This window comes from Pituophis catenifer, unplaced genomic scaffold (assembly GCF_029215685.1).
Source record: "Pituophis catenifer annectens isolate HBS135680 unplaced genomic scaffold, rPitCat1.0.hap2 SCAF_1, whole genome shotgun sequence".
NCBI lineage: Eukaryota > Metazoa > Chordata > Lepidosauria > Squamata > Colubridae > Pituophis > Pituophis catenifer.
In genome coordinates, this window is record NW_027256881.1 from 90,947,034 (window position 1) to 90,960,458 (window position 13,425).

The 13,425-nt window shown below is 32.9% G+C and overlaps 1 protein-coding gene across 4 annotated transcripts in view; it reads left to right on the forward strand.

The window, feature by feature from the left end:
* Positions 1-13,425, forward strand: part of EPB41L2 (erythrocyte membrane protein band 4.1 like 2) — a 92,884-nt gene that overhangs the window by 71,381 nt on the left and 8,078 nt on the right. The window contains exons 13-16 of one of the 4 annotated variants that reach the window (XM_070932716.1): positions 4,097-4,159; positions 6,545-6,691; positions 11,696-11,749; positions 11,965-12,504. In XM_070932716.1, coding sequence (XP_070788817.1) covers positions 4,097-4,159; positions 6,545-6,691; positions 11,696-11,749; positions 11,965-12,504 — 804 coding nt within the window. The remainder of the gene's footprint in view (positions 1-4,096; positions 4,160-6,544; positions 6,692-11,695; positions 11,750-11,964; positions 12,505-13,425) is intronic. The other 3 variants (XM_070932717.1, XM_070932718.1, XM_070932719.1) reach the window with 3 other exon arrangements.

The window sequence follows — 13,425 nt, forward strand, 5'->3', positions numbered from 1 at the left end:
GATCAGATCATGATCTACCTCTTAGGGTTCAAAACCATTGAGTAACTGTTGGAATAGTAAATGTTTAATGATTAAACATTCACAATTCTAAATATTTAACTGCTTTGTAAGAGTGACTTAAAATCTGGTAATTTTTCAAGATCTATAATTAGAAGCATTGTGTGTCCTTGTGCTGCCGTCTCCCCTTCTGCTAAAGCTTTGAATGTCTGTTTCCATTTACACTGCTCTTTACAGACAACAAAAAGCTGTTTGAGATGACATAATCCAAATGTTTGGATTGTATGTTGTTTAATTAGATAATAAATGGGGTTTTATAAATGTTTATACATTCATATCCTAACAGTACTGCTTATCCTATTTTTGAGTAAAAATTCTCACTAACAAATTTCTCCCTTCCCCCTTCTCGACGCTTTCCTTCTGCTTACAAATACACTTTTATATTATGGTCATGTCTGCATCTAAGATTAGACTTTCTCTACCACTATACTCCTCCCATTTCACTTTTCTCCTCTCCCCCTTCACTCTGTATTTTATGCATTTATGCATCAGCTTTCACCTTTCATTCATTCCCTTTCATCCTGTTCCTCGAACTTAATTGATATTCATGAAATGCTTCTAAAACATCCTTTTAGATATTTTAGATTATAGTAACCTTAGGAAACCTGCACGGAGAGCAGGAACTCTCAGTCTTGTGGCTGAAAATCCAGAATGCAATAGAAATGAAGATAAATCATCTACCAGCTACTAGCTTGTAAGCCTTGGGAGGGGGGCATTTTTTTCTTCTTGCAATAGACAGAGAAGCTGATAAAATTACTGAAAATGAAGATGCTGTATCTACAGTATTTAGTTTGAGAAAATGGTTTTCTTTAGTTTCCATGCATGGTTTGATAAGGATAGCTGTGTTGGATCTCCTAGTTTTACAGAAATGTACATCTCCTTCCTCCCACTTCGTGTTCAGCAGTATCTTTCTGATACTTCTCTCTCATTTCTGTCTCTCTTTCGCATTATTTGTGTCATTTCTCCTTACTTTCTAATCAGTTCCTTATTCACTCACATTGTCCCTTCCTATCCTTCTGTTACTTTGCAACCTGGAGCCTAAAGCAACTTCTCTGAATGTTTTTAATGGCGCTACTCTAATAGACAAAGCAAAGGAAGAGAAGGTGTGTAACTTTGTTGCCTAATTGTCTTTTGTACATAAATTTGCTAATACATATTCAGAGGTAATCTGTATTTCTAGAATGAGGCCAAGATGGCTGTGTGTTTAGTGCCATCTATTGATACATAATCATCTGTATAAATTCTGCAGTATTAAAAAGTAGACAAATAGTATGGTTTACTTGACACTATTCTTAGAGAAGTTTTAGAACACAAGCTACATTAAGATGTTTCCTGGTATATTTAGGATCTCATAAATAAAAAATTGCACTGGCTACCAGATTTCAGAACTGCAATCTTAGGCTACTAGAGGGCCTCAGATTGCACACCCCTGAATTAAATAAACTCTTTTTACATTGAAGCTTTGCTTCATGCTTGTAGCAATCAAGTCCATACAAATCTATGCACTTAGGTGCTATTCTTATGGCATATCTCTTCCAAAATTGATTAGGTCAAGGCATTCCCAAAAATGAAACATACAACTTCTGAAACAAGCAATTGGTCTTTAGACATAATATTCTGTAAATTGTTTAGCATTCCTTAGTCATATGAAAAATAATTGAACTGATTTATTTTAATATGTGTTCTTTCCTCCTTATTTCTGTTAGATATTTCTGCCTCTTTCTTTTAGATACTAGTGTCTCATTTTGACAAATGCTCAAAAGGCTTTGTTCAAATGTAACAATAAGCAGTTGTGTATTATGATTAGAACAAGGCTTTATACAAGTTTGTGTGCTATCCCTTCCTCCAGCACAGATATAAGAGGAGGCTGGAAGCATTTATTTTCTCTCATAATAAACCACAATCTTAGTTAGGGTTTGCCGATACAAACCAACTTCAAAGCAAGTTCTGTGAAACTGTGTTGTACACAAACGATTTTTAAAACTGATTTGGGGAATTGTTCAACAAGGGTCACGGGTTAGTAATTCAATAGCTAATTCTGATTTTCTTTTTGTCACGTCATGGCAAAGCTGCATCTGACTTTTGAAACTTTAGTCATGGCTTCCTAGTTTTCCAAAACTCTAGAAGCTTATTAGAACTTATTAAACCCATTGAAAAGCAAACTTGTTAGAACTTATTAAACCTTTTGAAAAGCAGACTTATTAAATATACTTATATTTAATTAAATATTAATGAAACAAAAAATTAATCATGAATCCATCCTGTATTGCATCTTGTGTGCCACTCATATAAAATATAACTCTTGGGCCAGAAGAACTGAGAGAATAGTCTTGAATTCTGTATATGGTACATTTAAAGCAGGCCCTATTTTGGAACTATATTTCAATGCTAATCAGAATGTGAAACAATATTTCTGAGGGGCTTAGGGGAATTTAACTTTACTGAAGAGCACATAAATATATATCTCTTTGATATGGGCAAATGTTAAACATGCTAATCTTGCTGAAGATAACTTGTCATCAGTTGCATTTGGCATTATATTTGAATAATATTTCATAAGTGAAAGGGCCATACCTGTGCTATCTCTGCTCCGATGTTTACATTGGCCTCACTCCAACTTCTCCAACATGGGTCATACAAAATCAATAAATTCCTCAGAAGGCAATTAAATATTGTTAAACCTTCTGAATTTTTTTCTGGTTATAATTGCTCTACAAGTCTTTATTTAAAGTCTTGGATTTAAATTTTCTGTCCAGTGTTATCCCGAACAGACTCTAAATCAGTAAGATTAACTACCAGATTTTTAGAATACAAAATGCTATAGGTTAGCAAGAAATTCCAGATGCCCTCTTTTGATTGTGGCAAGGGGAGAAATGATTCAATGCTTAACAACAAACCATCCGTCGGTATTAATATGAGTGAGCTGTGTATTTGCGTATTTTCAGTCTCATTATTTATCTACTCCAGTAATGTCTTGTCTTACTGCTAATGCAGATCAATTGCACCTGAGGACTGCCAACCAGTTGCAAATAGTAATTTCCATTATTGGCTTATGCAAGAAGTAGGCAAAATGTTTCGCATTCAGAATGACTTGAAAACCCAATTATGAGAGGCAGATGATCTATTTCAACCATTTTGGAAATATACCCAGCACTTAAAATACTTTTAAAATTCAATGCAACAAATGAGCTTCATGCTAAAAAAAAATGGACAACTACACCATGCTGAAGTAGTTTGAATTTGAAACATTTTGCACATATCTAGATAAATAGGTATTAATAGTAATAGATAATAGATAAATAAGTATTGAAGATAAAATAATGCATTGAAAAGTATGATGGGTGGGAGAGCTGCAAGTTCAAATCTTAACCTGAGTTTGATATTATATAATGTACCAAGATCTAATTTATCAATTTTATTTGGACTATGCTGTGTTCTTTGAATGATCTCTGTTGATATCAAACATTTTTAGCAAAACAAAGAAAATCCTGAAAGACCATTTTACTGAGCATAGACAGAAGACTTTATTCTAATTATATTATAATTAAAATAGCTTATTCAAACTCAGAAAGTTCAAAACTCAAAAACTTATTTTTTCAAACTATCCTGTTTTTACAACTCCTTTAAAGTTATGGAGAAAAATCTACTAATACAGAGTTCTGGCTGTAGAATGACAGAATTTCCATTTCAGCCATTGCTACTGTAAGTAGATGACTAGTGGTTTTAATACATCTACTGTAGGTAGATGACTAGTGGTTTAATACACTTAGCTTCCTCTAATTCTCATTTTTTGTTGATCTCTGGGTGATTCCACTACATAGACGGAAATGGAAGAGGACGAAATTCACAAGAAGGTTGCTGACTGCATTATTAGTGTTTGAAGCTTCTATAGTTTATGTTTGCATGGTGCCCTTCTGTATTTAATTTCAAAGCCCTGTTTATTGAATTTTTAAGTACTTTTTTGGCCTTTTTGATGATTATGGGCTTTTTTCCCCCCCTTGTTCTCTTTTATGTGTGTGTATGTGCTTTAATTTTACAGATTTATTCCTTGAGAGTAAATGGGGAAAATATTTATGTCAGACATAGCAATTTAATGTTGGAGGTCTGTATAATTAAAGGAGTTATTTTTGTTCTCATGGGCTGCTAGGCTGCACGAGATGGGAAATCACTTGCAGGCTGCTCTGGGCACAATGCATGAAATGCATGGAGATGTTCAACTTGAACATGCATGTTCTATTTTGGTAATTCTGTAAAATGAGCTACATTTTCAGCTGTTAAAAATACTCTGCAGTGGCAAGTGGAACATGGCCCTGTTTAGATGTTAAGAAATAGGTCTTTTTAGAAATGTCTATGACTTTCTAGAGGCACCACCCAGAACTTTCAATATGTTACAACACTTCCTACACCTGACTGGAAGTATAAGAATAGAGAAAATGTGGCTTTCAAGTTAGAACAGAAATTCTGAGTTCTCTTTCTAAGTTATTTGTGGGCAACATACCAAACTTTTTAAAGCATTGTAAGTTTAATTTTATAATACTATCAATTAATTTTTGTGATACCAAGAGGTACCGATTGCCAAGGGTTTGAAGATGAAATTGTAGATGTAGATTCTTTTGGCAAAATAATTTGTAAATTAAAAAAATGTATCATCCAGATGGGGCTATTTCCAATATTAAATTTAGGATATCTCAGAGATAGGTAGATATATAATGTATAGGCCTGTAGATTTACAGTAACCTTACTAACATGTTCTGTTGCTTTCTGGCAGCTTCTGATAATTTAATATATATTGGCGTAATTTTACCAAAACATTGTTGAGATTATTGCATAACATTGCATTGAACAAATCCAAGAAAAGTGCCTAATCTTAAAATTATTTTTTTTAAATATTATATTGAGACAAGTTGTGATAAATTCAAATTGTTTTCCATTTTTTAGATTCCCATTAAAATTTCTATTGTCCCCCAAAATTTTTCTATTTATATAGTTTATCTTGTCATAGATTGCTATGCTTGAATCGTGTGAAATAAGATTTTTGTTTATACAAATAGCAGCACAAAGCGTCCAGTTTCCCCAAAACTGTGGGAAAATATTTTCTCTACTTGCTGTTTTAATGTTCTCTTTCAGCAGCATAATCCTGAATCTGTTTTTCTTTTTTCCTTAACATACATAGTATATTAGTTTTCTCAGTCTTCCCTACTATGTATCCTCTTAGCTTTATCACCACAAGGATAATATAAAAGAACAGAATGTTATTTCCCAGTTTAATTAAATTAATCAGTCCAATTCCTTACTATTTCATTTGTTTTATAAATTAATTTGCAGATTAATTGCAGAGTAGCTTTTGTCCCTCCCCTTTCGTGTGTCATTAACAATGACATAACATTTAGAAGGAACTGCAGAAGTCAGGTTTATACTTGAAATAACTCATCTGAAAGCTCAATAGGTGGATGACAAAGTCATCTGTTTTCATTAAGCTATATTTTGTTCTATTAAAAAAAATAATAATGGAATTTTCTGCTTCCTCCTAGTAAATTCATTGGCAGACAAGGAAAGATTATGGTTCCTCCAGCAAATATTTCCAAATGAATTATTTTACTTTTTTTTTTATAGTGGATTGTATTCCTGCACATAAATGCAAATTCATTGAGAAAGATCCTGTTGTAGCAAGAGCATATTCTGGCTCTTACTCTGATAGCTAAGCCAAGCTACTCTAATTCCCAGTCCCTTTCTTAGTGATGTATGTGATGCATGCTTTGCTGATGTAAAAATGAATCGTCTGATTCTATAATTTATAACAAAGGCAATTATAATTACAAGGTAACACTTGTAAGAAAGCTTAGAATATGCAGATTCACTGCAGCAATTCATTTGTTGTGTAAACATCAGTTCCTCATAGTTGTAGAATTTATTTCATTCTAGTAGGTAGCACAAAGCCTCTGGCAGCCACCTGCCCAAGTTACTGTGTTTTTGTCAGGTTCCAAAACCCAAGAAAGACATGCAGGGTTACTTTTAAGAGATTCTTGTATTGTTCCTCACATATAGGCATACATTTTCTCAACCAACTACTTGCTTCATTAAACCTTCTAAGGAAGACCTGCCGTGACCCTCTTTCTCTCAACCAAACTATCTTAACTTCACTGTATCTTGGTTCTCTAGAATGCAGCCCCTCCCTCCTGGGAATCCAGGCTACATTTCACCACAGTTTTGCAGCAGATTACATCATGATGCATAAAAACTTTAAAATGTGCTAGTAGTACAGCAACACCAGATTTTTATTTTATTTGAAATATGTGTATTACATGATTTTCAACATTATAATGGAAATAAAAACAAGGTATTTATTTACCTGAAAGAAAGTATAATGAATATTTTTTACCTGATAAACTGCTGTTATATTTTCATACATTAGGCACTTTTCATGGTTTTTTTTAAAATTGTCTTTGTTGTATGAATTCCCTGCTCTTTTTACATTACACATTGGTAGGAACTGGATAAGACTCAGGATGAATTACTGAAGCATCAGGCTAGCATTAGTGAACTCAAGCGCAATTTTATGGAATCCACTCCTGAGCCACGCCCCAATGAATGGGAAAAACGGCGTATCACACCTCTAACTCTACAAGCACAAGGGGTATGTCATTAAAGACCCTTGTCAGCATTCCATAATAAGCAATATGTATTATTTCATATTAATAAGAAAAATAAGAACCGTCTCTTCATTGCTAATGTGAGATTTATTTGCAGCTAATACTTATTAACTTTGTGTGCATGTTTTGCTTTGTTCACAAATTGTAAGGAAACCAGAGTTGAAGTTATTGCTCATAACTCATTAGAGTAATAGTGCAGTTCTAATCATATTTTAAGTAACTTTGTTGGTTCACTGTTTACAATAAATGGCAGGACACAATCTATCAGAAAAAGGAAACTACGGGAGAAGCATAATTTACAGCATTTTCTCTCCATCTCACAAACTAATACGTTTAAAATTGCTGAAGAATGCAATGTAGTCAGAGTATCAGGGATTTATAATATTAGAAGATCTTGAAACATAATAGCATTAAGGGTATCTATGGAACTTTAGTATAATACCTTCGCTATTCAATTAGGGATCATAGTTAACAATTGAGTAGAAAATAAGAATACCAACTTAGAAGGGTACTTTGAAATACATATATTCTTTTAATAAGTTGGCATTTAGAGATTCTTGTTGGAGATTGGTATCAACTTGAGTATAGATTAGTGGAATTTGAATTTTGAACCAAATATTTTTATAGCACTTTTCTAATACAGTTTCAAACTGTGTGAACATTGAAGTTCTGAAATTGTTGACTTTGGGGTTATCCTCTTGATTTGACCAGGACTTCATTATAAAATATATAAGCACTGGGAGACTTAGAGTTTTTTTTTTCATTTTTCTATAAAATATTAGTGCAATGTTATAAATTCATAAAATAAATTTAATATGTTTGTATAGTGTAAATGATATCCTATACATAGTGAGATTAGTCATTCATATCTTGAATATTCTGGGAAAAGTAGCATGTAGCTTCTCATGTAAGATAGCATATAAGTTTTTTAGCTAGTTGACGACACTGTTTTTCACTGTTGTGTTGGTATTTTGCTGGACATTCTTGTCTGGCATTTCTGTGGATTTTGAATACAAAAATTGCATACATTTCAATGCCTGTGTTTCTGAGAGGTACTCTACTTGTGGGTTGACCCTTTGTAAAGCTCTTTGACTCTCTTCTTCCATGTTGATTTGGAAAAAAGAATACAAATTTCCCACAATGAATGTAAACTAAGAGCAATGGGAATATGCCTTCAGTGGAATAGGAATGGACTAAAGGGTCTACTGGTTGACAGAAGAGCACAAAGGAATGGTAAATGAGGCTGCCTACAATCTTTTATTCCTATACTTCTAAGCATCTGGGGCCTTGTTATCTGTTGTTATTACTGTACTTAATTGTTCAATGTCTTGTTTTTCCCCCCTCTAGCTGCAGATAGCAATTTCCTAAGTAGATATTCAATTTAAACTTTAACAAGCTATCCCCAGCACAGTGGCAGTTCTTTTAAGTTTGAAGAATACTTGTTTTTTTCCCCAAACTCAAAGTCCTTGATGAACTATCTTTGGTATTCTGAACAGCATTTTCATCCACTATTGCCTAGCACAGCATATGTGATAGAATATATGTGATGGAATAATTTTGCAAAAATTACATAAACTCCAGTAATCTGGATTTCCTTAATAATAATGTTCTATATTTCTTCATCTGGGTACATACCAAATTACTGAGCAGAAAGTGAATATAATTCTAATGTTGTAGTAGTTCATTTAATGGCACCCATTTAATGAGATAACTATACTAGTGTTAGCCTTCATATACATTTTCATTCACATAGGCTAGAATTTATTTGTAGTATTAAAATGTGTCATATTTAAACAGATTTACTTAGTTTACCTAAAATCTATAAAGTTTACAAACTGAAGGATCTGCTTCTAATTCACTCTTTTCTTTTTCTTGTCTTTTACTCTATGCACATGAATGTTATATGTTATATGTAGTTGGACAATGTTCCTATTTCAGTTTCTTATGCTACATCTTGTCTATCCTTAGTTCTGGTTTCAGTATCGTTTTTAAAATCTTAATCTATGTAGTTTTAATGTTTTAATATGTTCATTATTTTTTACTTGTAGGCCTCCCAGAGTTACCTTATAGGGAAGATGGACGGCATAAAATTTTAATAAATAAATAAATAAATAACACATTTGATCAATATTATTCCTGAATTTTATCATTGCTATTGCTATAAAGTGTGTGTGTGTGTGTGTGTGTGTGTGTGTGTGAGAGAGAGAGAGAGAGAGAGAGAGAGAGAGAGAGAGAGAGAGAGAGAGAGAGAGAGAGAGAGAGAGAGACACTAATTGTATGCATGCATGCACGCACACGCACACACACACAAACACAAATAAATGGGGCATATTAAAGTGAGGCAACATCAGTAATTATTTCATATTGCTTTTGCCTATTTGAAAGCACAGGATCTTTTCAGGAAAAGTAAATATTACAATAACCTGTTAGAGCAATGTTAAGATGCTGTAATATAGTCTTGATCAAGATATACTTTAATTTTAAACATATCACTATTAGACATACTGAGAAATTTTGGTGTATGGCAAATATACTAAGTTTAATCAATAAATGTAAATGTAGACCTTTTCCAGCCTTAACAAGAAAATGAAGTTAAAGCTTTACAAAAGAAGTTATATGTTTTGTAGTACTTAAATATTTTTTTAAAGAAAATTGTGGTTTTACCCCCCCCCCTTCAGAAACTGTAATTCTTTCTTTCAAGGACTATCCAAATATCTTAAGGTACTTTTTTTGCTGTACTTTGAAACAGACTACAGTTGTTTGATAAATGCTCCTATTTGATCCAACTTGTTCTTTTATATATGCAAATCTTTTTATTCAAAAATAATTAAAGAGACTATCAAAACTTAGCATTAGTTCAACTGTATTCGTGTTACAAACTAACTCCAGCTTACTGTCCATCTTCCATATTGAGGTGTTGTACATATATGCAAAACGGTAAAAATTTTAAGTAAAACTGCAGAAGTAAGCAGAATAAAATCATTTGGTTCATATTGATTATGCAAGTTTATTACACACATTCATTGTTGAACCTACTGTAGTATTAATATTACAATGAGAGTAAATTTATTAAACAAATTCAACTAATATGTAGATGGGGGAATTGAAAATGTGATCAAATTTTAATGGACATGCCATGTCAGGGTGCTTTGGTTTGAAATTTATAGTTTTAAAAATAGAAGAGGATTAAAAGCAATGGCAAATATTGAATTAACTTTAAAATATATTTTTGTATAGAAGTAAAATAATTTCTATCTTTAGGAAAACACATTTGAATATACCATTCTATGTATTTCTCTTCTTGCATGATCTTTCCCTTTTATTTCCGTTTCTTTGTCTTTTTCTTTCTTTCAGCTGACTTCTGTCTTCTAGTGTTAATTTGTTGATTTCCACTTTCTAACTTGTCTAGAGCCTAGAAGAGGAGATAGCATCCATTTTATTTAGTAAAGAGGGGTTTTCCACTAGCATGAAATCTGCCTTCACTTCAGCTTTCTCGTGGACAGCAGAGGGCGCTGTTGGGAAAGATAATGTACCTTCTGAAAAACACTCTGCCTCATCCATCTCTCAGCTATTACCTGAGGTGCTCTTACACATTTCCTTTTCCCAATTCAAAACATAGAGTTGTGGATGGGTGGATGGGCAATTTTTAACATGTCAGATAAATGCTTATGTCCAATAAATTCAATGTCCTATCATATTTTAAAAGATATGTAAGCTGAAATTACTTTGAAAAGCCTAAATGTTCAATGGGAACCAAAATATGCTGAATACATTTGCATGGTGGGCTTTTTCCATCAATGCTATTTCAGAGTTACCTCCCCAAATGCCTTGAGAATAGATGACTAGACAACAGGCACTTACATTATTATTTTTTTAAAAAAATCTAATGAAATATTAAATGCAATATGTTTTGTAGAGCAAAGAATAGTAATGTAAAATATTTTACCAGAAATCTGTTTCTTGGAGGTAGATCTTAAAAATTCTTTTTCACTATTTGTGTGTATACATAGATATACACACACACATATAATGCCTTGAAAAAAACCATAAACGTCAACTATATCAAATTTTATACTTGTTAAAACCAAAATTCCCTATTATGTCACACATGCTGTGCTAGATTGAACAAAAATGCAATTTTTCTATTTGCTCATATCTCTATATCATTTAGCTTTTAAGCTCTATTAACTAATTTGTCTATACCGTATGACCTGTGGCATAGGTCATAAAAGATGTTAATGTTAACAATTAATGTCAGTTTCTGTATAGCAGGAAATCATTATTATGCTCTAGTCATATTGCTTTATGCTTCTATTATAAATTTCACCTGATGCAGTATTGTTATGGACAAATTTCACATTTCTTTAGAGCTACATTAGCTCTATAGTTTCTACATTATATTAATTTAGGAAGTCTTGTTACTTTCACTGAAATATGAATATTTTGGTAGTTGTAGCAACATAGTCAGAAGTCCCTATCAGTTAACTAGAAACTAATACTGTGTGTACATGTATGAAATTTATGAACAATTCTTTGATTTGACTGAATGAAGTCTGTACTGGTTAGCATTAGCTTGGATGGTTTGGCTTTTGTTATTTATGAGAGAAATAGTATTTTAATACCACTATTTGTGTGTGTGTGTGTGTGTGTGTGTGTGTGTGTGTGTGTGTGTGTGTGTGAGAGCGAGAGAGAGCGAGAGAGAGAGAGAGAGAGAGAGAGAGAGAGAGAGAGAGAGAGAGAGAGAGAGAGAGAGAGATTTTATATTGGTGTTTAACATAACCCATAATGAAGCCCTGGCAGAATCAACAGCCCAAGTTTTTTTATATATATTTTCAATGTTCTTGTTTGTGATCTAACGAAGTTGCCCCATAAATGTATGAATGTATAGTCAACCCCTCTCTGCTGTTGTAAAATGTAAAGGCAGATGTTTGTGTCAGTTGAGTGTAAAATGTATTTATATCTCTTCCAATTGCTTTTTTGTTTCACAGAAATTTACTTTCCAAACAGAAGAACCTTCCATTGGAACCAGCAGGACTATTAAGGTTCTAATAAATTGCCATAGTCCATTGAGCTTTTACATTTCAAAATCTTCTTTTGTCTTTTCTTTATTTGTTATTGTGTTTTTTTCATTTAACAATTGCAAGTCATCTTTGCTCTTCATATGACCTGACCCACCTATCCTTTAGTTTTATGTTCGTTATTTTGTTTATTCATGTGTTCTACTTTTTGTTTTTTCTCACCCATTTGTTTTGTGCAGAGTTCACATGAGACTCTGGACATAGTGGAGAAGAAACAGGCAGAGGTTGGGATAGCAGAGACAATAGTCACAGATGATACCAACAGGGGGAAAATGCCATTTGTCTGTGGTGGTGGGGAAAGTCAGAAGATGGAACATCTAGCAAAAAAAGACTCTTCATCACTGTCATCCAATAGCAGCAGTAGTGAAAGTGAAGATGAAGTAGGAGAGTATCAGCCACACCAGCAGATTATACAAGATACTATAAAAGAAGAATTGGAAGAAAATGAAACTACCAAAGAGGAAGAACAGAGCTCAACAGCAGAAGTTTGTGTTAAATTTTCAGAAGAAGTCAGTCCAATTCAAACAGCAATTGAGCACAAGCAGTTGACTGAAGCTCTGGTCCAAACAAATGAAGCTTCCATAAACACATCAGAAAAGTTAAGAAGATTGGATGATGAAGACCTGAAAGAAGAAAAGGAGGAAGATCTACCCAAACTAAATGGAGAAGCATTGCATATTGACATTGATGTTTCACCACAATTAATTTGTTGCTCAGAGGTAAATGGTAGAAGAGGAAGTGACCCAGAGGTGTCTTCATCATAGGGTCAAATATTTCTGCCTTTCTTCTTCTCTATCTTATTCAGATTTCATAATATTGCAGATTGGGCGAGTCAAATTTTTCATTTCTCTCAGAAGGAATTTGTTTGGGATTATATCATCTTTTTTTTTCTTTTTTTAAGTTACTCGTGTTCCTCTTCGGTTTGCATGCTTTATGAGTCTTCAAACATTTAGTTGATTGATCTTTCATGACAAAATATGAAGCTTTATAAGGTGTATGGCAAAAACAGCCAGCATGTTTAATATTATATTTATCTCTTAAAACACAAAATTTTCTAAACATTTGTGAAAAGTTACTGTTTAAAGCTTGGCACAATGTCACTTCACTCGTACATGGATATTTGTGCTTCATAAAGCATCATTGATGTGATAATTATCAGATTATTGCTGTTTGCATTTACACTTCTCATTATTTTATATCATTTAGCAGATCCGTAATGACTTTATTACAATAGGTGATAAATCAAAGTTTTCTGAGTCCAAAATATACAGTCAAATTATAGTGAATGATAGGGAGTAAAACAACTTAAAGTATCGTATTACACATAATAGATGTAGTGAGCATTCTTGTCAAAAAAACAATAGTGCCAATCGGCTAAATCTGAGTATATGGAGGTGCAGGGATTAAGCAGCATAGATTCATAACTGAATGTCATCTTTAGTAGATTTTACTTGACCATCCCTGGTCAGGCATTACTGGTATATTGAAAAGCCAAACAATGCCTGATTTATTCTGTTCTTCATTCTTGTTTAAGGTATTTTTGGAGTTGTATATTTAAAGAACTTGGACATCTTTTTTCCTTAATAAGATAACATTATCCATTAATATAGAATGGAATATCTACTAATATAGTTTGCAAA